At 40.7% G+C, this 27,962-nt stretch overlaps 1 protein-coding gene across 1 annotated transcript; it reads right to left on the bottom strand.

Moving 5' to 3' along the window:
- Window positions 1-636: 636 nt before the first annotated feature.
- On the bottom strand, window positions 637-27,705 carry ptprnb (protein tyrosine phosphatase receptor type Nb). Its single transcript, XM_073462543.1, has 23 exons — window positions 27,627-27,705; window positions 20,958-21,008; window positions 16,425-16,535; window positions 16,250-16,346; window positions 15,990-16,143; window positions 15,452-15,890; window positions 14,421-14,564; window positions 14,021-14,055; window positions 13,681-13,862; window positions 11,855-11,934; window positions 11,700-11,758; window positions 9,401-9,610; window positions 8,952-9,063; window positions 8,758-8,918; window positions 8,526-8,678; window positions 8,335-8,418; window positions 8,172-8,249; window positions 6,420-6,539; window positions 6,178-6,344; window positions 5,441-5,494; window positions 4,922-4,986; window positions 4,253-4,326; window positions 637-708 (listed from the first exon to the last, which is right to left on the bottom strand). The coding sequence occupies exons 1-23, from the start codon at window positions 27,703-27,705 to the stop codon at window positions 637-639; spliced, it is 2,781 nt and encodes a 926-aa protein (XP_073318644.1).
- Between the last annotated feature and the right edge of the window lie 257 nt (window positions 27,706-27,962).

Below are 27,962 nucleotides of genomic sequence, written 5' to 3' on the forward strand. Positions count from 1 at the left end.
AGAAATTCAGGCTTAAGATTCAATAAAATCTGACGTTTAAATAGTCTGCGGCTCGTTAACGTGCAGTCAGAGGGTGGGAAACTTATGAAGCCCTCTGGAGTCTGTCGATCAGTGAATACACTGAGAAAAACTTTATTTAGAGACAAGCTGAGGAGACGAGCTGAAAATGTTGCTCTGTAGACAAATTTTAAAATCTGAATTATTTATATTTTTAAGTGATTCACGAGCCTTTATAGAGATAAAATCACTTTACATGTGAATAAACTGTATTTTTAATGTAATTTCATACACTGTTTTGTCTTTATATCACTCAAGATTTCAACATTTTTGTCTTTTTTAAATTTGAAATTGGCTCCAGAAGGATTTGAGAAAAATATGTATTAGTGTGATGCAACATGCTTCTTTATAACCTCTGAATGTCCCTGAACACATCATATCTGTGCCACACGTACTTAAAAATCAGATTTCAGGTGTTATGATGCCTGCGTAAATCCTTTTAAATTTCTTGATATCACGATTACGCTTCATGACGTCTGTCTTCATCATGACGATCATCGTAGAGAGAAAAGGCAAGGTAGGATAGGAGTCTGAGAGTCATGGGGGGCAGACAGGAGGCCGGTCTGGGTCGTACTGGTTTCACTGGGGCAGGGCTTTGAGGATGGCGTTGACCTCCTCAGCGACGGCTGTCAGGGCAAACTCAAACTGGTCCTGGAACCAAGAAGAAAGACAAGAACATTTTACAGTTTCCTTCACATAAAGTCTGCCATGTAACCTGTTAAATCAGTAAAGTTTGAAAGTTAGCAACTCAAGTTAAGATAAAAAAAATGTTTTATTTGACGATGTGACCCTGTGGCTCGGCTCAGCTGCTATCACGGGTTTGAACTCCAAGAATCAAAAGCTTCAGACTAAATAGCACAAGTTGACCCAGATCTTCTTGGATTTTTTGATTTGGCAGGTTCGATCCCGGAGCACATCTGTGTATTTTAAAGTTTGATTTCAAAATTCTGACTTTTCTTTTTCTGAATTCTGACGTTTTTCTTAGTTCTGACTTTTTTTCTGACTTGTCTCAAAATTCTAACTTTTTCTTAATTCTGACTTTTTTTCTGTGTTTGAAGCCAACTTTGTAAGTAGACTGCTTTAAGTTTGAGAGGTTGTTGGTTCAATCCTTATGAGAATTTTGAAGGCCAACACACAAGTGAAGACTTAAAGTTGTCGGAGAGAAGGTTCCAGTGTGAGCATGGTGTATTGGGGTTGTTACTGGACCACAAGAAGCCGGTGGTTCAGCATCTGGGTTTGCATCCTTACAAGGTTCAGTGAATCTTGAAGGCTGCGTTACCAAAGGAAAAAGTGTAAACCTCTGAGAAACAAATCAAAACCTTGTGGTCTAGTAGCTCAGCCTATAAGAGGACTGCTTCATGTTTCTGAGGTTGTAGGATTGATCCTACATCAGGCTCAGCACATTTTGAAACTCAACACCAAGAGGAAGACGCAAAAGCTCTAAGAAACACCACAGAAGCCTTCTTTGATAGCAGTTCAGGATGTTTGAGGACTGACCAGAAGCTCTGAGTTTAACCTTAATGTTAGAGGCCACAGCACCAAGAGAAAAAGTGAAAACATCTGAGAAACTAAACTGAACTGTCCTGTCCAGTAGCTCAGGTTGTAAGAGCACTACTTGGAGTTTCTGAGGTTGTGTGTTCAATTCTCACAATGCTCAGCTTTTTGAAGGCAAAAGCCCAAAGTAGAGGCTTGAAAGTGGTCAGAGAGAAGACTACAGTGTGAGGATGGCATGGTGGTACCTGACTGTAAGAAGTCAGTGGTGCATCATCTGGGTTCAACTTCCTATAAGGTTCAGTGAATTTTGAAAGCCCGGGTACCAAAGAACAAAGTGAAAACCTCTGAGGAACTACAGCCATCTGTCTGGTCCAGTAGTTCAGGTTGTAAGAGTGCTGTCTGGAGTTTCTTAGGTTGTGGGTTCAATCCTACTGAGGAACAGTGAATTTTGAAGGCCAAAGGCCAAAATAAAGACTTAAAAGTGCTCAGAGAGAAAACTCAAGTGTGACGGTCCTTGGTGGAGCGGTGGGATAGTGCTGTGACTGTAAGCTGCCACTGGTGCAGTGACTGGGTTCAAAGCCTTGGCCTTTCAGAAGCACCAGGGCATAATGGGATTGAAACCCATTAAAAGCAACATTTTACTGAAGTGTGATGATGCAAAACATTTTAAGGATTTTGCAACTAAGTGGAGCCCATATCTGAGGCTAACTATTACCTCAGTAAGACCAACAACTTAGTGTGTCTTTGAGTGGCTCACAGGAGTCGGCATGACTACAGCACTATGGAACAAATGTTTACACTTGTTCTCCAACCAGGTCTTGAACTCACATATCCAGAACTCAAACCTGACACTCATCTCACTGAGCTATTCCCGAGGTTGCTAACAAACACATAGTTGTATCAGTTGTGTTCCACATTACTGAGAGCAAAAGTGGAAAACAATCAACCTGGAGTTTATCCCTGCATCATCATCCTATCTCACTGAGCTACACCTGCAGACTGAACTCCTTCAGTTCATTGTTGTATTTATTGTTCATGTTACTGAGGAGAAAATTTGTAAAATCACAGAAGCTGAGCCTGGATTTGATCCTTCAACCTCAGGTATGTGGCATGAGATGCTTATCATGCTGAGCTATTAATGCTGAGAACCTTGCCTGGAATATAAAGTAGTAAACAGAGTTATCTCCAATCTGACTTTTTTCTCAAAATTATGACTTTTTCCCAAAATTTTGACTTTTTTTTCTCATTTTAGACTTTTTTCTTAATTCTGACTTTTTTTTCTCATTTTAGACTTTTTCCTTAATTCTGACTCTTCTCTCAGAATTCTGACTTCTGCTTCATTGTGACATTTTGACAATTCTGACTTTTCTGACTTTTTTTCTCAAAATTTAGACCTCCTCTTAATTCTCACCTTTTTCTGACTTGTCTCAAAGTTCTGACTTTTTTCTTAATTCTGACTTTTCCCCAAATCCTGTTTTTTTTTTTAAATTCTGACTTTTTCTCAAAATTCTGACTTTTTTTTAACTTTTGACTTTTTTCCAAGTTCTGACTTTTTCTCACAATGTTTTTGTTTTTTCTTAATTCTGAATCTTCTCTCAAAATTCTGACTTTTTTTCGTAACTTCAACTTTTTTCTCAGAATTCTGACTTTTTTCGTAAAATGTTGATTTCTTTTCATTAAGACATTTTTCTTAATTCTGACGTTTATGTCAAAATTCTGACTTGCTTCATTGTGACCTTTTTTGTTCATTTTTTTGTAATTCTTACTTTTTTCTGAATTCTCACTTTTTTTAAAAGTAAAATTGTCAGAAAAAAATATGACTTGTCTCAAAACTCTGATATTTTTTCCCCCAAATTGACTTTTTTTCACTTTAGATTTAAGATTTTTCTTAAAATTGTGACTCTTTTTCTTAACTTACACTTTTTTTTTATTCTGACTTTTTTTAGAATTCTGACTTTTTGTCTCATTTTAAGACTTTTTTGATAATTTTGACTTTTATTCTTAATTCAGATTTTTTTTATGTAATTCTGACTTTTTTCTCAAAACTTTGCCATTTTTCTTAATTCTGCCTTTTTTCTCTGGATTCTGATTTTTTTTCTCATTTTAGACTTTTTTCTTAATTCAGACTTTTTTTTTCAATTCTGATATTTTTCTGAATTCTGCCTTTTTTCTCAAAATTTTTACTTTTTTTCTTAATTCTGATGTTTTTTTAAATTCTGACTATTTTCTCCAAATTCTGACTTTTTGTCTTTGTCTCTATTTCTTCAGAATTTTCTATTTCTTTTTTCAGAATTCTGATTTTAAAAAGTCAGAATTTTTAGAAAAAGGGAATTTTTCCCTAAGAAAAAAATTAAGAATTCTGAGCAAAAAGTCAGATTTTGGAGAAAAAAAGTTAGAGTAATGGAAATGTTTCTTAGCTTTTTTTTTCTTTTGTCATTTAGACACTTAATAAATGTCAAATTTCCATTAAACTCCCAATTCTGCTCAGTTAAGGAGATTTACCATAATTCAATCTGGAAGACCAGCTGTTGTCAATACTGTGGCATTTTAACATAATAGCTTCAGGCGTCATGGAAGAGAATGACGTGATGCAGGTGGAAAGGTCACAGCAGCACTAGCAGCTGTTATTTTACTCCTTGTTTCTCTGCTTCTTGAACTTCTGGTTCCATGTTGATGGAAAAGCCCCGTTAGTGTGACTGACCTTGGTGCGAACCATCCCAGGCCTCTGGTCTCGGACGTGCTCCAGTGTAGCAGCGATGTCGATCTCTTTCACACCTGCAGGAGAACAGGTGGTCGCGTGAACGCACAAATAAACAACTGAGATGGTTTTTAATATCTTTATATATAAAAGAATGTCAAACATAAACCAGCTTCTTTGATTAGGAAGAAAGCTACTGAATTTAACAACGTGGGAGATGTTTTGGTGTTGGTATAAAATGGTGATATTGAAGAAGCATTGGAAATGTGAAGTCATGAAAATATCAAATGTATTGTGAGGAATGTGTGCTCTACTTTGATCAACACTTGTGTACATAAACCTATTTATTTATTTTATTATGATCTTTTTTATTTTATTTCATTTTCATCGTATTTATTTGATTTTTCTTCTTCTTCTCTTCTGTTATAGTTTTGTATACTGCCATATGTTCACTTTGAGGGAAAGTTATGTTATGTTCGCACATTGTGGTACCTGTAAACATATAAAATCAATAAACACATGCTGATAAAAAAATAAAAGAAGAATGTCAAACATCAATATTTTCCATGGATCCATTTTGTAACAGATCATCAGGTAAAGGACAGGACCAGACCCGGTCTGACAGATAACTACTGGATCTGCCTTAAACCCAGTAACATTTAGTGAGCTCACCTTTAGCCATACGATTGAGAACCATGTCGATCAGGATGTAAGTCCCAGTCCGGCCTGTGCCGTCACTATGGAAACAACATGAAGCAAACTTTAATAAATACAAATAATTAATGAAAACATTTAACTGGAGACATTAACTTAAGAACACACTTGGTGTATTTTAATGAAACGCTGTGATCAAACATGAGAGTTTCTGAAAACAAACATTTCAGTTTGTGCTTCTTAACTAAACTGCAAACAGTCTGAAGTCCCAGTTTTTGACCGCCTGTTGTTTAGCATTTGTCTGCCACCAAGTGGACTTATGTGGTACTACAATGGAGTGAATGTTCATGTGTGAATTAAGTTTTGGAAAACCTTGTAAATTATATTGAAAACGTGAAATGTTTTTACATGAAAAGTGACTTAAATAATTATTAAAACAACTGCAAACTAAGTTCATTGAAGTGTTAATCTGTATATATCTGCAGAACTGTCGTCATTCTTCTGATCTCACTGATGAAGACACTGATGAAGGTTTACCTGCAGTGAACGATGATGGGGCAGGATCGTCCTCGGTAGCACTTGTTCACCTTCCTGAAGAGAGAAAACATGACAAGATGAAGAACATGTGAAAAACTGATGACTGTCTCAATCAGTGCTGGTATATTTAGAAACGTATTCGTGATGTATTTCAGCTGTTCAATGTACATATTTTCTATAAATTATTGTCTGCGTGGTGAAAAACTAAAAAAAATGCTTGACAAAAATGTTGATATGCATCAGAAAAACATGTTGTTTTTAGATCATTTTCATCTTTTCTGTTGTCTTTTCTTTTTAGAGGATTAGTTAAAATTGTTCTGACTTTTTCTTTCTCAGAATTTTTTTTTGTTTGGTAGAGCACATCTTTAGATAGATAGATAGATAGATAGATAGATAGATAGATAGACAGACAGATGGATAGATGGGGGGATTAAAGGGGTTTTCGGCGATGGACCTCCTGCTGCAGCCACATCAGTCCATGATCATTTTTGTGACTATGCAACTGGAGCCAGACTACTAGCTGCAAACCACAAGAATGACACAGACAGACATGTTCAAAATTAAACGAAGCTGACCTCCATCGCACAGGGTGGGAGGACGGGAGGAGAGGAGGAGGAGGAGAGACAGAGGGATGGAGGGGAAAAGTTTCTTTTTATTCTGAAGGTTTACAGGATGCTCTCCTGTCCTGCTGTTCCTGCATCTGACTTTCTGTGTGGATATCCAGGTAGCAGCAGTACCTGCGGAAGTCCAGCAGGGGGCGTGTGGAGGTGGGGATGCCCTGAGCCGGCCAGCTGAGGAAGTGGAACTGAGTGAGCGTCCTGGTCTCCTGCGTCTGCACGTTCTTCAGGTAGAAGCTTCGCACCAGGAAGTCGTTACACCAGATGTGCTCCGACACCAAGTTCACCTGGACGGAGACAAAACCTTGAGCTCCTGATGGACTGACACTGATCAGACATGTCCTCACTCACTGTGTCCTCACCTCGTAGATGTGGTAGAGGGACGAGCCCTCGTCAGGCCAGTAGCGGTCACACTGTTTCTCTCCGTCCTCCACCAGAGCCGTCATCATCACGATCACGGTGCAGCCGTTCTCCCACACCATCTACACCACCACAAGTCGTTCACATGACACATCACTGTCAAACAAACATCGTCACCACATCTCTCACCTTCATTTATCATAGACAGTGTTTTCTAACCCAAAAACTCACAAAGTGGAGTGATTTTAAAATGGAGTCTGGGGGTCTGAGGGATTTCTCTCCTTCTTCATCTCCCTGCTGTGTTGTGTTTGTGTTTGTGCAAAACGTTCTCAAGTTGTTGAGAAGTCGATAAAACCAACTATCACATATAAATTGTTCTGGTTTTTCAAATAAATAGAAAACATGACTGTCACACACAGTCACTATATAGACTGACTCCTGTAAGGATCTCAAGACTTCCTCCACCACTGCAAATCTGTATTTCAGTGATATAACCGGACTTGTTTTAGATCATTTTCATCTTTTCCACTGTCTTTTTAAAAATGTATTACAAGTAATAAACTACGGAAGAGGATTAGGGCCAGTGTGTTTTTTCTCAGAATTCTGAGTTTGTTCTCAGGAACAAAGACAGAGGGAAAAGTCTCACAATCATGAAAAAAGTAGAAAAGAAGAACTTTAAACTCTTTCTGACAGAATTCTGACTATTTATCTTGATTCTGACTTTTTTCTTGGAAATCAGATTTTTTTTCTTAATTCTGACTTTTTTCTTAATCCTGACTTTTTCTTAATTTTGACTTTTTTCTTAATTCTGACTTTTTCTAAGAATCCTGACTTTTTCTAAGAATTCTGACTTTTTTCTTAATTCTGACTTTTTTCTTAATTTTGACCTTTTTCTAAGAATTCTGACTTTTTTCTTAATTTTGACCTTTTTTTGGAATTCTGACTTTTTTCTTAATTTTGATTTTTTTTTCTTAATTTTGATTTTTTTCTTAATTCTGACTTTTTTCTAAGAATTCTGACTTTTTTCTTAATTTTGACCTTTTTTTGGAATTCTGACTTTTTTCTTAATTTTGATTTTTTTTTCTTAATTTTGATTTTTTTTCTTAATTTTGACTTTTTTCTTAATTTTGACTTTTTTTTCTTAATTTTGATTTTTTTCTTAATTTTGACTTTTTTCTAAAAATTCTGACTTTTTTCTTAATTTTGACTTTTTTCTTGGAATTCTGACTTTTTTCTTAATTTTGACTTTTTTCTTGGAATTCTGACTTTTTTTTCTTAATTTTGATTTTTTTCTTAATTTTGACTTTTTTCTAAGAATTCTGAGTTTTTTCTTAATTTTGACTTTTTTCTAAGAATTCTGACTTTTTTCTAAGAATTCTGACTTTTGCTCAGAAATAAAGACAGAGAAAAACAATTAGACTTCCTAAGTTTAGGTGTTCTTTTTGTCACAAATTTTTTAGGTGCCATTTTTTCTGGTGATACAAATCATCATCACCATAAAAACAGCCTTTTTGGTGGGGCTCAAAAAAGAGAAATCAGTTTTGTTGAACCAAACAAAACCCAGACCAGACCCTGAAAAATAATTGGATCTTGAAGTGTAGAGACATTTTCTACAACCTCTCCTAATACTCTGGTAACTCTGGTAAGAATCAGGACAAAAGTAGACAGATACAAAATTAAGATCTGAATCTAAATGAAAATGTTTTTTTATGAATGTTAATGTAAAGGGATTGTTTGGTTTGTGTCTCACTGACCTGCCAGAAGTCAGAGATGGTGTGCGACAGAGGGCCCTGGGTGGCGATGTAGGCCGGCATCCGGGGGTCGTGTTCAATCTGAAGGGAGGTCAAAACAAGGTACAGATGCAGAAAACAGCCAGAAAGTGGTGATCTTCTGGGTCAAACATGAGATCAGACTTACTATGGTGCTGGCGTTGATGTAGTCGGAGCGTGAAGGGTTGATCTCCGCCTTCAGCTTCACCCTCGAGTGGTCATCTGTGGAACAACAGTGACATTTAACCCCTCAGCATCCAGCTCCTGCCCAGCCGGGCATCTTGAAATCAGAGCTGGGTTTTTTTGCGCTGTGATGTGCCTGAAGGTTTAAATGAATAACTTACAGGGCACAGAGTCGGGGCAGCGGTTCTTCTTGGTGTTGGCGTCGCTCTGAGCCACGGAGACGGCGCTGGGCTCGGCCTGGTAGGAGCAGAGAGCCTCCCACTCCTTCATCAGACGGTCCTTGTTCCTCAGGTGGTCCTCCATGTAGGCCTGAGGGACGTTAGCAAAAAGGTCACTCAAAACACTCCAGTTCTTGACCTTAAAAACAATCAGTGCTTCCTCTACTGACCAGTATCATGTGACCCGTGGAGATGTCCATGTTGGCCTGCGCCGGCTCCTCGCACCATGACGGCGTGCTGCTGTGGGAGCTCGGACTGGGCTGGGCTCCGTCGCTGAACTGGGACGACACGCTGCTCACCCTCGAGTCGGCACCTCCGCCTCCTGCTGCTCCTGCTCCTGCTCCTCCCGCGATGCTGGCGCCACCTCCTCCTCCTCCTGCACCTCCTCCTCCGCTCGCTCCTCCCACGGCACCGAGGGCGGCAGCCTCCAGGCGTCCGAAGGCGCCTTTGGAGGCCATGTGCTGACGACACAGGTCCTGGTGAGCCAGTTATGCAAGTTACACTGCTTTAATACACTGTTTGATTTAGTGTCAGGCCTCATTAAAGAAAAAGATCCTTACTGCCTGTCCTATCTTAAGCTTCAGAGGTAGAAAACTAATACCCGTTCATGCATGGTCACCAACAGGCTAACATCAGCTTCTTCAATAAACTCTCTTTTAGCTCTATTTTTGGTCTCCACCATCTCCTGATAACATTATCATCCATCTTCTTAGCTGCTCAATGCTCCACTATGTTCACCAGCTAACCTTTGTCAAATTTTAAACGGTCTTATGGCCGTAAAGTTGTCCTCTATCTGTCTTCTGACCCCCTCACCTGGTACTCCTGGTGGGTGAAGCTGCCTCCCTCTGGTCCCAGTCCCAGCTTCTTCGCAGCCAGCCGGTGGGCGTGGTGACGCAGACAGGCGATGGTCATGGCCGCCACCAGGATGCTGCCAATGCAGGCCATGGCCACCAGCGTGGCGAACACCCAGCGGGAGTTGGGCTGGACTCGGGTCGCCAGGGGCAACGCCTTCGCATCATTTCTCTGGTTTGTGGAGACAGAGAGAGGACAGGAGGATGACATAACTTCAAATCTGAGCACACGGTCGACTAATGAGGTGGAGATGATGATGATGATGATGAGGAGGAGGAGGTATCTCTTCCTTTATCCATCTCAGCAGGAACATGGGACAAGAATGTGAATCAACAGGCTAACATTAGCTTCTCCAGCAGGCTAACATTAGCTCCTCCAACAGGCTAACATTAGCTCCTCCAGCAGGCTAACATTAGCTTCTCCAACAGGCTTACATGATGTTAGCTCCTCCAGCAGGCTAACATTAGCTTCTCCAGCAGGCTAACATTAGCTCCTCCAACAGGCTAACATTAGCTCCTCCAGCAGGCTAACATTAGCTTCTCCAACAGGCTAACATTAGCTTCTCCAGCAGGCTAACATTAGCTTCTCCAACAGGCTAACATTAGCTTCTCCAGCAGGCTAACATTAGCTTCTCCAACAGGCTAACATTAGCTTCTCCAGCAGGCTAACATTAGCTTCTCCAACAGGCTAACATTAGCTTCTCCAACAGGCTAACATTAGCTTCTCCAGCAGGCTAACATTAGCTTCTCCAACAGGCTAACATTAGCTTCTCCAGCAGGCTAACATTAGCTTCTCCAACAGGCTAACATTAGCTTCTCCAACAGGCTAACATTAGCTTCTCCAGCAGGCTGCTTCATGGACCACTACACTGAGTGTCCTCCTATTTTTAAATTTAAATCTATAATATTCCATCTCTGGTTGTATTTATGTTCTGTGTACATGATGGATCCATTTAAACCTGTTAAATTTAACTGATGTGATGAATTTAAATAATGTTTTAATGACTTCAACACGTTCACGTATCACCACATGTGCTTCATCATCTCCACCCTCGACTCTCTCTTCGTCTCCTTCTCATCATCCTCTCCTCCTCTTTCTTCTCCTCCCTCCTCTCCCCGGATGAATTGTCTCTCTTGACCCTTCGGACCTCCTCCTTCCTCTCCGTGGGCCTCAGGAATGTGAGGCGCTCTCTCTCTCTCCCAGTGTGTGTGTGTGTGTGTGTGTGTGTGTGTGGTATCTGAAAGACATTAAAGCTGGGGGGGTAGAAACTTCACCTGCTATTATAAAGGGGCCCCGATGAGGTTCAGTGTGAGTGAAACTGAAGAAAAAAAAGAAAATGGATGACCGGGCAGCATGTGGGTGAAGGACTGAGGTGGATTTAAAGGAGCTTCACTCCAGTTTTCCTCCATTTCTTTAATTGACGCTGCCGCCACACAGTTCATTTATCACCGCTCATCAAAAAAGGACATTAAACGTTCTTTAAAATCACTGCCGACACCTCGTGAGACGTGTCAGAGATATCATGAAAGCTTCACGTCTGCTTTTATGCTCAGTTTAAAGAAAATACACACTAAAACTGCAGTATTATAAAGAACATTAAACAGGAAATGATCCACATTAACTGGATATTCAGGTACTTTAACTGTAATAAACATATAAAGCGTGTTAAGAAACTCATGCGACCGAGTTAATATAATAAGTAAGAATCATAAAACTATCATGACAAAATGTATAAATTGTCTTTTGAGTAGAAATGACCTTAAATTAATTATAATATTTTAGGAATATAAGAGAATAAGTGGGAAAAAGCACATTAAGTCCATAAAATGTCACTATAAACTTGTTATTAAGTCATTTTTATAAGAATAAAACTCCATAAACAAATATAACTTTATAACTCAGTTAATAATAATAAACTCTGTCTGATTAATAACAATAATAAAGTGTTAATGAGCTGATTGAATGTTTCCACTCACCAGACACACGCTGCAGAGCTACTCTCCTCTCCTGCTGCACTCACATGGACCCAGAGCCACAGCTCAACTGGGTCAGGTCAGACTAACTTCAAATACACCGGACTTCCTGCTCTGACTTTCAAAATAAAAGTGTTTAAAGTCTTATTTTGTAGGGTGGTCTTTCACATCATGATCTGGCTGCATTTAATAGTGTGTACAGTAACCAGTGACGTCTTTTTAACAGTACACCAGTAAATAAACCAGTTTTAACACTAGTATACCATGAATATACCAGCAGCACCCACCTCTCCATCACCGCCCTGCAGCACCTTCAGGCCCGTCTCAGACTCCAGGAAGTTCTTCTCTGCGACTGCAGAATGAAACAGAAGAATAAAGTACTTCATGCTCGGAGCAGTAATCGATTACTTGGCTGTTTGTATCTGAAGCAGTAAATCCTCACCGGCTTTCTCCGCCACGTCTCCGGCCGTCATGTTGTTGGAGTTGGGCCTGATTCTGAAGGTGATGGCGGGTCCGACCACACTGCAGACAGACACAAGAACACATCCACAGGAGAGTTTACTTTACATTTAAAGTACTCCAGTTACTTTACAAATTAAGATTTTATTGATTAAACTACCAACACACTAGTTTATAGGAGCTGTGTTCATTGTTTTGTTTTTCATGTGAAGATTTGCTGCTTTTATCTTTTAACTCTTCTAATTTATCTTTAATATTTATTTGTTTGCTTTAGTTTTTATTGTTGCTAATACTTTTAATACTTTAAGTCATTTTCCTCACTAAACTTGCAGACCTTTTTTTTTTTAACTATTTTTATTTGAGCTTTTTTGTAATTTTGTTTTATTTATTTATTTTTATGTTTTTTGTTTTAGCTTCATCATTTTTTTAACCTTTCTGTATTTTCTTACTACACTGACACTGTGTCATTTTATTCATTATCATTATCATCTTTTATTATTATATTTGATTATCTGTTATATTTGTGAGAAATGTGCCTTTGTTTGTTTGTGAAGCAGCGTTGTGGAACAAATAAAGTAAACAGAACTGGATTGAAATTATTGTACTTTATTGTTTATTATTATGTGATATTTTAATTTGAACTGTTTTTTGTTATTGTTTTCTTTTTCTTTGCTGCCTCCCCTTTTTTTTAAAAAAAAAAAAAGTAAAATCAGTTCACTTACTTCCTGTTTTGTTTGATAATGTGTTTTTTCCCCCCTTTCTTTCCTCTCTTACATCTTTACACGAACATATTTGTGTTTTTTAGGTTTGTCTACATTTACTTTTTATGTTCATGAATAAGCTGTTTGTGTAAAGTTGCAGATCAGCTCTCCTCAATAAAGTATTTCATTTAATATGGCCTCAAAGGTTTAAAGTGAGAGGAGGAGGAGGAGGAGCAGGAGGAGGAGCAGGAGGAGGAGGAGGAGGAGAGGAGGAGGAGAGGAGGAGGAGGAGGAGGAGGAGGAGAGGGAGGAGCAGGTGGAGCAGGAGGAGGAGAGGAGGAGGAGAGGGAGGAGGAGGAGAGGGAGGAGGAGGAGGAGGAGAGGGAGGAGGAGGAGGAGGAGAGGGAGGAGCAGGTGGAGCAGGAGGAGGAGAGGAGGAGGAGAGGAGGAGGAGGAGGAGGAGAGGGAGGAGGAAGAGGAGGAGGAGAGGAGGAGGAGGAGGAGGAGAGGGAGGAGCAGGTGGAGCAGGAGGAGGAGAGGAGGAGGAGAGGAGGAGGAGGAGGAGGAGAGGGAGGAGGAAGAGGAGGAGGAGAGGGAGGAGCAGGAGGAGCAGGAGCAGGAGGATGTTCAGGCCTGCAGCTCAGGGAGGTCACAGTCTGTATACCTGATGTTGATGAAGGCGCTGGTGGAGAGAACGATCTTCTCTGACAGACGCTGCAACAGACGCACCCCATCGTTCAGACTGAGGGGGCTGGAGTGACACAACCACACACACACACATAAACATACACATAATCACACACATACATACACACACACACACACACACACACAGACACACACATATAAACACACACAGAAACAGACACAAACTTAAAGAAAAACAAAAACACGAACATTTAAAAAAATATACATACAAACCATACACACACACACACACACACACACACACACACACTCCTTCCTCCCCTCCTTCCTTCCTTCCTTCCTTCCTTCCTTCCTTCCTTCCTTTCTTCCTTCCACACGACACAAACAAACCTCACTCATTCACTCACACACGAGGACGTCCTGATTGGTCGAGCAGCAGGAAGTAACAAACACACTGCACCTCTGATTGGTGACGATGTATCCGTACTCCTCGCTCTTGGCCGCTGGTTCGGTCTTCCTCAGTTTGTCCTGATTGGCTGCTGCAGGCGAGTCTTTCTGGACTCCTTCTGGTTTGGGGGTCTTGACGGAGGAGGGCGGAGCCTCGGGGGCGGCCATCTTGTACGCCATGGAGCCCTCTGTGATCTGACGGGAGAACATTAATTAAGACTTTAGATTAAATTGTATTGTAGTGGCGAACAGTGGCAGAAAGTAACTAAGTACTTTTACTTATTTCTTTGCTGCTACTTTGTACTTTTAGAATAAATGTCATGATGTTTGTGTTGTGTTGTCACGACGCTCACCTTCTTCCCTGGAGCAGCATTACTTCCATATTTATCTGAACAATAAACACAAACAGAATTTAATTATCAATAATTCAAGACAAATTATATTTACATGTACATTAAATGACATTTTTGTTGTATAATTTTGGGTCTTGTGCAGAGACTGAGGGGCTTGTTAAGAAGTGTGTGTCTTGTCTGTATGACATTAAAGAGACATGGCTGATTTTAAGAACTTGTTTTCACCTCAGCTGTCTTGCTTTTATTAATTTGTGCACGTGAGATCAAATGTTTGTCGGCACAAAAGAATAAAGGACCAAAAACCTGAGAGACGAGTGAGGAGACAGCTCTGAGAGCAGCAGGCATCAGGTTAACAGCAGCAGTAAAAACGATGTTTGTCTGCGACCTGAAGACGACCGACCTTTGGTTTGTTTGTAGGCGTACGAGCCCTCCAGCTGCAGCTGCTTCAGAGCGGCCGGCAGCTTGTCCTTCTGCTCGGGGGACAGATCCTTCATGTCCAGGCCGTAGTGATCGAGCAGCAGAGCCAGTCTGTGCAGAGAGCGCTCTGAAGACAGCACACACACACACTGACTCTGGTCTTTACTGGATCTTTATTATAGATTACATGAGAATTTATATGAGATAAAAAATGAAAATTCTGAGAAAAAAAAATTTGAGAGAAAAATGATGAGAAAAAAATAAAAATGATGAGGAAAAAAATATTTTTTTTGAGAAAAAAGTTAAAATTATGGGAATTTTTTTTGAGAAAAAAATTTATATAAAAAGTTAAAATTATGAGAAAAAAATATTGTTTAAAGAAAAAAGTTGAAATTATGAGATAAAAATTTAAAATTTTGAGAACAAAAATATTTTTTTGAGAAAAAAAATATGATATAAAAAGTTAAAATTATGAGATTTTTTTGCGAAAAAAATTACGATATAAAAAGTTAAAATTATGAGAAAAAAATATTTTTTTGAGAAAAAAATTATGAGATAAAAAGTTAAAATTATGAGAAAAAAATCTTTTTTTTTTGAGAAAAAAAATTAGATAAAAGTTAAAATTATGAGAAAAAAATATTTTTTTGAGAAAAAAATTATGAGAAAAAAATTTAAATTATAAGAAAAAAAATATTTTTTTGAGAAAAAGTTAAAATTATGACAAATTTTTTTGAGAAAAAAAGATATAAAAAGTTAAAATTATGAGAACAAAATTTTTTTTAGAAAAAAATTATGATATAAAAAGTTAAAATTTTGAGAAAAAAAATTATATAAAAAGTTAAAATTATGAGAACAAAAATATTTTTTTTGAGAAAAAAATTATGATATAAAAAGTTAAAATTATGATATAAAAAATCTAAATTATGAGAAAAAACGTTTAAATTCTGAGAAAAATAGCCAACATTATGAGATAAAAATGTAAATTATGAGATTAATCTTTATTTCCTGTCTCACCATCCAGTCCTGACAGGGCGTTGTACTCCTCCTTCGCCTTCTTCTCCGCCTGCTGCTGCTGCTGCTGCTGCTCTCTGAGCTGAGCCACCTGGGAAACGTAGTCCTCGCCGTAGTCCAGCGGGAAGTCCAGGTCCGGGAAGAAGGAGGAGGACGAGGAGGACGAGGAGGACGAGGAGGAGGGGAATCCTGCAGCGACTGCCCCTCTGTGGCGGGTGAGGGACTGCACAGGAGAGGAAGAGGAGGAGGAGGAGGAGGAGGAGGAGGAAGAAGAAGGGGAGGTGAGGTAAAAGGAGACCAGGTCCTGGAGGAGCTGCCGGTCTCTGTCCAAAGGGTCTCCTCGGGATCTGGAGCGAGAGGCGGCAGCGAGGAGCGGGAAGGCTGGATTATCATCCAGAGAGTTGAGGGAGCGCTCCTCTTCCTCCTGGTAGCCATACTGCTGCTGCAACGACAACAAACCAAGCGTTATGACCACTAGGGGGCAGAAACACTCCACAACTACCTGAAAAACACATCTCTGACATAAGAAGAAGTGCCCCACCTGGTGGTAGGTGTAAGGGTCCAGCAGGGGCGTCTGCATGTGCACGGAGGACCGGGAGGGGTCGAGGATCATGTAGTCCACATACTGCTGCATCATCTCGGGGTCAGATGGATCCTCAGGCCCCTGAACCCTCCGCTGAGTGGGGCCCGGCAGCCTGGACATCCTGGGAAATAAGACTTTTCACTCAATTCAAAACCTCCTTTAGATTCTTCTCAATTCTTGTGTTGTTCTCTACAGGACTGTTTTCTTACTGTCTGGGCGAATTCTCGTTAACTCTGGAGGACGAGCCAACGGTGGGAACGCGACTCAGCTCTCGGCTGATGATCTCCTGGGTGACGTCGTCCCTCCAGGTCAGACCTGCGGCAGAAACGTCAGCCAGAACCTCCACGGCTTAATTATCCTGAAGCTTCAAATGTCACTGTAAAGGAGACTCACCTTGCACCATCAGGTCTTTGAGGACTTCCTGCAGTCTGTGCAGGACTTGGACAGACACCTGGTACTGGACGGGCTCCTGGTGAGGAGACTGGCACTGTCCGAACAAACCGTCTGCACAGGAAGAGACCAACGAGTCAGAACAGCGCTGAAACTTAAGTTTACTTTAAAGTATAACCTGATCTGAACGGATGTGTCTGGATGACGTCTGACTGCACTGCGGCAAAAGTTGAGTCAGTTTCAACTCTGTTGTCTTTGCCGAGACGTCTGCAACAGCAAAGTGTGAATGAAGTGGAGAAGAAGGCTGCAGCTCTGTCAAACACAACACAACGTCCTGTTCAGAAACACAAAACCACACATTGTGATACACGTACAGACGTCTGTGGTCTCACACTGCACAAGGGTTCCCGAGATAAAGATGACGAGGTGCAATATGATTCAAAAATAAGACAGAAATCTCTGCTGCACAAATTATGTTTATGTTTTATTTGATATTTGCCTCTTTAATATTAATACTTGATAGTTTTCCCTCCTCAAAGTGTCACTGCTTCATTTTGAACAGTCACAAGCCAAGAATTGTCCATCATCACACAACTAATTCAAAGAAACAAAATCCGCTGTTTTTTCAATGCAGTCTGGAATGTGTTATTTTACTCAGATGTTCCAGGTTTGACAGATTACAGACGTTTCAATTCAGTCTTTAAATGCAGTGCAAAGTTTTCGACTCATGTCTTCCAAGAGGAGCGGGTCGTTTTGTGAATGTGCTCTGGAATGTGTATCAATACAGATTACAAATGTTTCAAGACACAAAATCGAGCTTTTTTTGAATGGAGTCTGGTATATGTTTCTTTTGTTGAAATATTCCAGTGTTTAAACACATAAAGGACATAAAACAATCACTACCACACACATTATCTTTATATTTGTGTGATATTTGCCTTTTTAACTTTTTGTTTGGGTGAACTGCTCCTTTAAATGAAAACCCAAAGCAGCTTAACATCCACCAGACGCAGGTGAAAACACACAAGCTGTCCTCAGAGCTCTGGTTCAAAGAGCCACACATGAAAACAAGCAAACAAGTAAATAAATAGAAACATTTACACACACACACACACACACACACACACACACACACACACACACACGTCATATTTTGAGTCCTGACTCAATTTTGACCAAAATAGCAGCTCAGTTATTTTACACGAACCGGCACAAAGCTGATGTTCACTGAAGGAAAAACCAAGAAGAAGAAAATACACAAAAACACACAAAAACACACAAAAACACACCAGGAGACGCATGAACACGGATGTGGACACGATGTACAAGACCAACACACAATCACACAACACGCTTATTTAAAGGCTCATGTACAATATAGTGTGTGCAAACATACACACACACACACACACACCAGAAACACACAGTGTACATTTACACACACGTACACAAACAATAAACACAACACACACACAGAAATATGTACATAATCATATAGAGAGGCCTGCAAGTACACACTCAACTTCACACACACACACACACATAGTGAAGCACTGTGTTGTGTGTGCGTGTGTGTGTGTGTGTGTGTGTGTGTGTGTGTGCGTGGGCCGTGGTGAGTCATCACCTCTGTCTCCCTCAGTCTCTAATCAAACACACACACATGCACACGAGGGAGACACACGGTCGTCAGGCAAGTGATGTCACTGTTGTCATAGAGACGGCCAGGGCGAGCTGCGATTGGCCGAGAGCGGCTGACGGAGGGAGACCTTGTTTACGTTGCACTCTCGACTCCATCTCTCTCTTTTGTCTCCTTCATGCCGCCGCTGTGCAGAACCTCATAGACAAACCAATCGTTTTTCACACACTCGCATTTCAGCACAATTACACACACGTCATAGTGACACACACACTCCACCTGTAGCACGAGGACTCAGAGGACACACACAGATTACAGATGTTTGACGCTACAAAATCAGTCATTTTCTTGTGCAGACTGGATTTATAAAAATTTGTATGCAAATATTCCAGATAACAAATATTTAAATACACAAAACGTGTAGTTTTTCGAATGCAGTCTGGTAGAAATATATTTTACTTAAATATTCCTGATTACAAATGTTCAAAATGGGCTGTTTTTGAAGTGCAGTCTTGAATTGGATTGATTTTACCCAAATATTCTAGAGGTTTAACACAGACTGGATGTCTAAGGGCACAAAATTGGTAGTTTTGTTAATGCAGTCTTGAATGTGCTTATTTTGCTCAGTATCACGAGTGTTTGAACACAGATTACAGATGTTTGAGGCTACGAAATGTTTTGTTTTTAAACCCAGTCTGGAATTAAGTTTAGTTTAATTAGTTGAGCACAGATTACAGATGTTTAAGTGGACAAAACGGGCAGTTTTTTGAATGCAGTCTGGAATTAAACCTATTTTACTCAAATATTCAAGATTACAAACGTTTAAGGACGTAAAATGGGCTGTTTTTTTAAAACAGTCTGGAATTAAATTCAATATAATAAAATACTCTACTCTAGTTTTTATCTACAGTTTGGAATTCAATATGTTCTCATGCAAATATTTGGATGTTTATTCACACAAATCGGTTGTTTTTTAATGCAGTCTGGAGTTGGATTGAGGTTTAACACAGATTCCAGATGTTTCAGGCGACATATTGCTGTAATACAGTCTGACATGTAGCCTGTTACTCTCTCTGCCTTCGTTCACACACTCTCATTCTTGCATTTCAGCACATTCACTTCCTCAAAGCGTCATCAGGCCTGAACGTAGCTCCTGTTCCCGTCCCTGGATACAGGGAACAAAACATCCTCAAGGCAAACTCACAAACACACATCCATCAATAATACAGCTGCCTCTGAAGGCTGAGACAGGTGCACGCTCACACACGTGCACGCTCCTGTAATGACATCCTAACCATGTTTGAACGAGCAGGAAGGAAGCAGGAAACCCACTGAGGGATTATAGACGGCTGCGTTAACGGAGGCTGAGCCGTGACGAAGAGCCAGCTCCTGACTGCGTGATGGACAGAAGACACGTCACGGCTTCCCGAAGCGTGTCGCTGCAACTGGAGCCCCCTGGGGTCGCTCGCTATTGGTCGATTTACTAGTCTCGTCACGTTGCATTCAAGGCACTGTAAATAAGAGCTTCATACGGGGGAAGACAGCGTTGACGTCAGTCTCTCAGAGGAGTCTGAGACGTTTTAACTCGAGAGGAAACAAATCATCAAAAAATCTTTTCTCTCCTTCTTGTTCTTGTGATTGTTTGGCCTTTCCCACAGAAAGTCACAGTACAAACTAGATCCACTGAGGATGGTGGAGTTTTTAAATGTCATTCTTGTCAACAGCTCAAATTAAATTTCATTCACCTCCGTTGAAACAGGCTGATAAAACTGAAACTTCTCCTTTTTTTCTTTCTTTTTTATTTATTGATGAAAGTTACTCAAATGTTCGAGAGCTTCACAAAGATCGTAGATGTTTACGAACACTAAATTAGTAGTTTTGTTAATGCAGTCTGGAATGTGTTTATTTTGAGCTTGAACACATTACAGATATTTGAAGGGACAAAACGGGTCGTTTTTTGAATGAAGTCTGGTGTAAACATATTTTATTCAAATATTTAAGATTGCAAATGTTCAAGGAAAATTAACGCTTTCTTTAATGCAGTCTGGAATTAAAGGAACCCAAATGTTATAAAGGTTCAACACAGATTAGATGTTCAAGGACACAAAATGAGCTGTTTTTTTAATGCAGTCTGCAATTAAAATGATTTCAACCAAATATTCAAGATTACAGATGTTCAAGGACGTGAAGCGAGTCGGTCAGACGAAGCGTCTGAAATAAAATGTTATGTTTTATGTTATAAAATGTTTCAAATCCGTTTCATTTTCTTATCTGAATATTTGTGTTTGAACGTAGTTTTCTGCCTGTAAATAAGCTCTTAAAATGTCATTAATCTTTGTTCCTTGCTCATCTCCCTTTCCCACATCGTTCTCCTCTAAACTGTGTGATTTCGGTGTTCAGTCTCTTACACGCTCAGAAACTAATGACGTTCATCCCTTCTTCGCATTCAGCTCAGTCTTGTTTTTAAAGCTATCGACGGCTCTCTGTGGAACAAACTGTTGCTTTTGTCCCAATTAGCAGAATCTGCTGTGAGGATTTAAAATGTTGATGAAGACATCAAAGCTGAGAGCTCGAGAAATAAACGTCCTCTGGACAATTTAGAAAAGTGGTTTACATCGTTATGGCACGATGAATATTATTCGTTTTTTAATGCAGCCTGGAATCAAAGTGTGTATAGTGAAATGTTTTAGAGGTTCAACAAAGATCATAAAACACAAAACAAGTGTTTTTGTAGTGTATCTGGAACTGGACTGTTATCACTTAAATATAGTTTATTTAAGACCACAAAATCTGTACTTTTGTTAAAGCAGTTTTGAATGTGTTTATTTTGCCCGTGACAGCGGCCATTTTGAGCTTGTGTTTTTGTTTTCGCACAGAACAGGTCGAACTTGAACACTCACCATCGTTGCACAGCTGATCTCTGGGACAGAGCTTCTTCTCAAACAAACAACCTGCGAACACAACAAACACACAGAGAAAACCTGAGACAGTGTTTCTTTACATTTAACAGTTTTGAGTCTTAATTTGACACCTAAAGGTCTCATTATTTGACTTTTTGAACACTTTACTTGCACCTTATGAACCTTTGACTTCAACCTAACGTACGAATTAAGTTAAATAAAGGACACAAAGGTAGAAATGAGTCCGGGGAAACCCCATCAGAACAGGCTACAGCACTGGATGTCAATGCGTTGTTGCTAAGAGATGGGAATATATATGTGTGTGTGTGTGTGTGTGTGTGTGTGTGTGTGTGTGTGTGTGTTACAGTTGACCTTTTCCCAGGTCCTAATCAGTTGCGAGGCAGTAAACAGCAGCAGATGTGAAGCCCTCCGCTCGGCTCTGTTTGGTTTTCATCAAGGATTTATATAACGCTGCTGTTACTCATTTTTACTGTGACATCTTAAGGAAACACACCTTCCTTCACCTGAGCTGTTTGAACGGGCTTCTTGTTCAACCTTAATGATTGTTTCTACTCTGGTCTCAGTCCTCAGAAGTGGGACTGTGACATCACTAATGTGGGGCGTGGCCGAGCAAAATGTTCAAGCACAAGAAAACTGCAAAAATCTCCTTTATGTCGGGTCAGTTTCACAATGATTGAGTTAAGATCCAGCTCAATTATTGTAAACACCCTGTGTTTACTTCAAATTTGTTCATCTTTGTGTGATACCTATTGAGCCTGTTTTCCATCCAAAGGCAGTTTGATGAAATTCAGCTCTGAAGGCCAAACTTAAAAAAATCATAACTATAAAAAGTATCACAGTTGTAGGACTGTAAAGACATTAAAGGTGCAATATGTAAGAATAAAAAACATAACAACAACAGAATGTGAAGAAACAACAGTTTTGACGTTAAACTGAAGTTAGCATGCTAACTAGCTAGCCCCAGCCCGTGTGCCAAACTGAAGCTGAAAACTGGTGTTTCCTGTCAATCTTTGATTAATAGAAGAATTAACTCAAAAGAGTTGAATACAAACGCAGATCGGTCGACAGCGTTGCAGAAAAATACAATCTGGAGACAAAAATAACTTGATGTCAGTAAACCAGAGCATCCTTCAGCTATGTCTCAGTTTCTGTTGCTCTCCTCCTCGAACAGTCGGCTCGAAGCCTCAGGACGACTCAACTGATGTTTTTTTCTTTTACCTGAAATCTATAAAACAGTCGGACAGATTATCGACCACATGACGACAAAACAAAGTGCCGGCGAGCGGCTATCAGAGGGGGAATCTCCATTAAACGAGCGAGCTGCTAAACATAGAACCAAAGAGATTCTCCATCCCTCCCTCCGTCGCCTCCTCCGTCCAAACTCCACATGATGACTAATCTCCGCTCTGTCCTCTCCTCCACCCACACAGACCTCCTCCCTCCTCTGTTATCTCTTCTCTCCACTGTCTGTTTCCAGAAGATCTCATCTTCCCGCAGACTGTCCATCACTGTCATCATCACACCACATTCAATCACGTCTGCTAACACACACATCACTGATTCATTACAAGACGTTTCCCTGTGATTGAGTTTCTAACGAGCAGACTGATGGATGCAGCGGCTCGAAACCTTTATAAGATCTGAGATCCACATGTCTCTAAAAAAGTTTCATGCCTGTTTTCAGCTGATTTATCTTATTTATCTTAAAGATCCTTGTCGCTGAGTGTTGTGCAGGAGTGAACGGAGATACTGAAACAGGAAGTGATCGTTGGATGGATTCGCTCGGGCAGCGGAGGATGAAGAAGAAAAAACAATTACAGCAAATCAGATCTTTAAAATGCCTCCTAAAGCCTCTCCATGGTAATGATGTAATGAACTGAAATACAGAAAACAAAATGGAGCCGGCGCTGCGTGTAACCACAGAGGAAACTTGATATGTGATGGAGGGTGGAGAGCCAGACGGAGGCTCTCCACACCACCTACTCTCTCTCTTTCATTAGTTTTCGTTAGAGAGAAGTTTGCGAGTGAAACGCTGGAGGAGTTTCCCCCGAGAAACATAAAGAGCTGCTGCTGCGGCTGGAAACACCTCTGAGTTCAGTGTTTTTATGTGTTTTTATGGTGAAATTGAATCAAACAGAAGAAGAAAAGAGTCACTTTTGTCTTTAAATGAGGCTTTAAAGTCTTATTTTCTCAAAACATGAAAAAATTCAGCCAACGCAGGAACAATAATTTAGTTGTTTTTACGAAATCAAGCAGCGACATTTCTTTTTTCTTCCTTGTTTCAAGACACTAATTAAAAAATTATCAAGAAAAGTTGATTTTTGCCAGATTTTTCACTTGTTTTCAGTAAATTGAATATGATTTGTAGCAGGTGTCGGCTCGGGAGAACAAGATCAGAGCTGCATCGCTGTGTGATCGGCTGCAGAGTCGCCTGCTAATCGCCATTTATTTCATATCAGTTATTTGTGAGCTAGCTGCCCCTGTCCAACACTCCTATGCTGGTAGATGCAGGGCTAACCGAGCTAACTCGCTAACGGCAGCTAAAGTTAGCGGTTGCTGATATTCCTGACACCTTTCAACAAAACCAGGGACTGTGTGAGGTCACAGGTTGATGGAAAGAAAAGTTTAAACATTTAAATTAAAATCTCACCGGACAGAAAAATAAGCAAATGAACATAATTTGGAGAGAATCACTTCCTGTGTCCTGTAGCCGCAGACGTCCTCCGGGATAAAAACAAGGAGCACTCCCGCTCTGATATTTGTTATAGGAACAAAATCAGGCTGACTCATCACCAGCTCTGAAACTGAACTCCATCCTCCCATCGTCATCATCATCAGAGCCTCCGCGTCTCGCTTTTATCATCCATTAACTGCCCCGCCAGATTGAATCCAGTGTCATTTTCATAATGGTGCTGCTGGCATTTGTGCCTGCTGCTGCTGCTGAGTGTGAGCTCGTCCTCTGGCCTGCAGGCTGACGGGGATGTTTGAGGTGGAGTGAGTCAGCCGGGCCGCGGCGTCGCTGAGTGGCAGCGGAGGCAGCGAGGTCACAGCCTTCCTCAGCTCGGTTAACCTCTAAACCTTTAACTTTAGACCGACTCGCACTCATCTCTCTGACTGGAGCTCACTGCGGCTACATGCAGGAAGATAAGTCTGGTGATATTTCTATTTTCCTTCTCATCAACAAATCCAATAATAAAGTGGAGCTCAGGCTGATTTGTGTTTAGTCTCAGGCTCTGACTCGACCTCCATTGACTACAGGACTGTCAGTTAGCAAATAATCACTTCCTGTTCCCTCGTCTCTCTCAGTTAAATGTCGTAAATAAGGTCTGTGGTTAAACGCAGGCTTCAGATATTTACACATTTTGTTCTGTGACATAAAATGCACCAGTAAAAACCACACGTTTTAATCATACAGCTCTTACGTGTCTTTAAAAATGGCGGTTGCTAACAAGGTGCTAAATGAGACTACAGAGGTTGTCGGGGACATTATAGTTTAATATCAGTGAAAGTGAAGCTATACTTACAATATTTTCACTGCTTTATCTTGCTGTCAGACGGTGAACTGAAGCTGCTACAATGCTTTCTTGAAAGCAACCAGACTCCATTGACAAAAACAGTCATTTTACCTCGCAGTTGCTGGTCGTGTGCTGCTGTGATCACTTATATTATTTGTGTTTTCTTGATACTTTGGTGTTTAAAGACACTAGTTCAGACGCAGAAGTCACACAATAACGCAAACAAACTAACCCATCAAGGTAGCAGTAGACCAGCAACTCCTGTATACTGTGGCGGTAAAATTACTGCTTTTCTCAATGGAGTCTGGTGGCTGTGAAGAGAGCATATTTATAACATTTTCACTGATTTATCGTTCTGTTAGACAGCCCTTTCAGACAGGGTACTAAAACTGTTATATCACTCTTCAAAACAACCAGACTCCCTTGACAAAAATAGTAATTTTACCTCGCAGGTGCTGGTTCACCTTTGCAGCAATACATCAGTCTGCTTGTGTTATTGTGTGACTTTCATGCTTACACAAGTTAGTACGGACACCAAAGTCACACAATAACGCAAACAAACTAACCGATCAAGGTAGCAGAAGACCAGCAACTTGCACTCTGTGGAAGTAAAATTACTGCTTTTCTCAATGGAGTCTGGTGGCTGTGAATAGAGCATAAATGGATACACTTCCTGTCAGACAGTGCTGTCGGACAGGAAGGTAAAGCAGAGAAAATACTCTAAATAAAGCATAAACTTGAACTTTATCACCTATTCAGTCGATGAATCGATGATTTGTTTCATCAGCAGCAGTAGATATACGAGTATGACACCAGGAAACTTTAAATCCCTGTAAAAATATCACAGCAGTACACTGAACTTCCACACACAGAGCATTAAAATACCATTTTAAGTCGGCTATAAAGCCGCTGTTGAACCAATAATAGCCCGCAGGAGTCCCTCAGGAGTCTCCGTGAGTGATGTTTTCCTTTGTTTCTCGGTTCTAACGATGTTTAGAGAAGAAAAATCTGTAACAGGATTTAATATCCTCTGCTGTTCGCTCTCCATGGTGCTGAAACACTGGAGACAGGAAGCCGGAGATCAGTTATGACTCATAACTGTGCGTACGACTCACTATACTGTGCCGTTATCTCACTATAGGGAGGAATAACTGAAGGTACTTTAATTCTGATTCTGTGACGTTTCCTGATTTAATTTGGAAACAAAAATCTGTCTTTCCCCTCGTATCCAACTGCCACGTTAAACCAAACCCTCAGGTGAGATCTTACAGTCTGTGAGTGATTAGAGGTCATTACTGACCGTCTGTACTTCTGTTATTCGTTATTATATCTATCAGTTTATGAGCTATTGTGAAAACATTTATAACACAGCTCGCTACAGAGCTCGATTAACTCTCCCGCTCTGTAATGCCAAACCAAACCAGTCAGAGGCTCCACACCATACGCGTTGCTAGAAAGCTTAGATTCTCATGATTGTATTGATGCAAACTATTTCAAGATTAAACCACACCAGTAAGATACAATCAACAAACAAACTACTACATACTCACACAAAGTGTCTGGGTATTTCAGTATTAGCCCTAAACTTGGAAATGTATGTAGTTTTACGCATTTTGCTCTTTGAATAGTCTGTTTTCCCACCTCAGCACTTGTTTTTGACTGTTTTCTGTGCACAAAGTTAGTGTAAATAAGGAAATAAAGAAGTATAATGAGTGTTTGCTCCTGTCACTCTCAGACAGGGAGGGTTTGAGGTCATAAAACAGCTTTTTTTTCCCCAGGTGTCTGAATATTTCCTCAGAAAAACATGTGTTATGTGTCATTTTCAGTGATTTCAGTTGTGGGCTGGACTGAGACAGACATATCGGATAATTTCACATAAATCTACAGACTGTCAGTTAAATAAAATAAAATATCACTGGGAATATCTTAAGTCATATCCAACCGTGGGGTATTAGCCCGCCTGATGACGGCTGGATGACCACAACACGATGTTTAATAAAGCTGATGAGCAGCTCTCCAGGTAAAGTTCACGCCTCATGCAGCTACTGAGGTTGAGGCTCAGGCTTCAGATCCGCCCGTAGCTTTTGCTGCATGAAGTAAATTTGGCCGTCATACAGAAATTCTTGTGGTTGAATATTTAAGTTCATTTTGAACCTCAAGAAGTCCTCGACACGTCTGCAGCTGAAGTGTCTCTACTCGTCTTCTTGTGCTTTGGGAAACACTCGTCAACGTTTTTCACCATTTTATATTTTATCAAACAACCAGCCGGTCGACCGAGAAACAACAGACAGCTTGACAATGAGAATAATTGTAAACTGAAGCCCTTGTAGCCTAAAAATCTCCTCAATGTGCATCATTCAGACGTGTCTGTGTCTGGATCATGTCGGCTCCACGCTGGCTCACAGTACCTCCCAACCACAACAAACCAAAGCGTCCTCTCCAGGGCTGCTCTCCTGCTGTTTGTTGTTGTGTTGCAGGCTGAACGACAGAATGATTCACTCGGGCAGACAGACACATCCGAGCTGACCCGCGGTCAGAGCGATTGCATCAGTGACGCAATTTAGCCCCATGTAAACAGATCAGAGGACGCAGGAAATGCAACACATAGAGGATAAAGTGTGGCAGGTCAGAGAGCTCTGAATGTACCAAACAGCACCGTGTGTCTGCTGCACCATGAAGACAGATGTGCATTAATTGTGACAACAAAATGAAACTCAGTGTATGATTATTGTTTGATTATTACATCCAAACTATTTCCTCTTCCATTTGAAGGATAAAAAAAGAGTTTAAAGCAACTTTAAAGCATTAATTTTCCACAAATCTTGCTTTTTTTTTTTTTTTTTTTAAGAAAAAACAGAAATACAACCAAACCTCATAAGAAAAACTGCAGATTTTAGAATCTACTCCAGAAATGTTGTAAAGAAGAAACGACCAGAAACATAAAGTGCTGTAAGGTCATTTCAAACTCACTGCTCAGCCCAACAGTTACTATAGGAACCCGGCTACAGCGGCTTGTCGCCGGGCACGTCGTGATTTACGCGCCGCCCTGCCGCCTGGATGCAGCGGGTTCATTACGCGGCAGAGGCGCATCCGTCTCCATCAGCGCCGGATCAAACCTGATCCGCCTTCTTACCGTGTCGGGCGGCCGCGCAGAGCCGACAGGAGGCGGTGAGGAGGAGGCACAGAGCTGCCAGGAGCCGCGGAGACCTCATGGTACATCCAACACCCACCGGAGCGGAGCGGAGCGCAGCGCGGGAGGAGGAGGAGGAGGAGGAGGAGCTGCTGCGCCTCTAGCAGCTCTCCATGTCTGAGGAGAGGCTGCTGCTGCTGCTGCTGCTGCTGCTGCTCGGGACTGATGGAGAGGAAGTGTGTGAGCGCGTGTGTGTGTGAGAGAGGAGGGCTGGTCGGTGAACCGCAGGAGGCGCCACACTGCAAGAAATAACACGAGCTGAGCAGAGACTCAGCTTCA

Source organism: Pagrus major, chromosome 24 (assembly GCF_040436345.1).
Source record: "Pagrus major chromosome 24, Pma_NU_1.0".
In the NCBI taxonomy this organism is placed as follows: domain Eukaryota; kingdom Metazoa; phylum Chordata; class Actinopteri; order Spariformes; family Sparidae; genus Pagrus; species Pagrus major.

Excerpts from the sequence above, each read along its gene's own strand:
- ptprnb (XM_073462543.1), bottom strand. The coding sequence starts at position 27,705 with ATGAGGTCTCCGCGGCTCCTGGCAGCTCTGTGCCTCCTCCTCACCGCC. Across the intron at positions 9,611-11,699 it reads TGCAGGGCGGTGATGGAGAG|AGAAATGATGCGAAGGCGTT; the intron begins GTGGGTGCTGCT and ends TCCACAAACCAG. Across the intron at positions 8,919-8,951 it reads AGGTGCAGGAGGAGGAGGAG|GAGCAGCAGGAGGCGGAGGT; the intron begins GTGGCGCCAGCA and ends GAGCAGGAGCAG.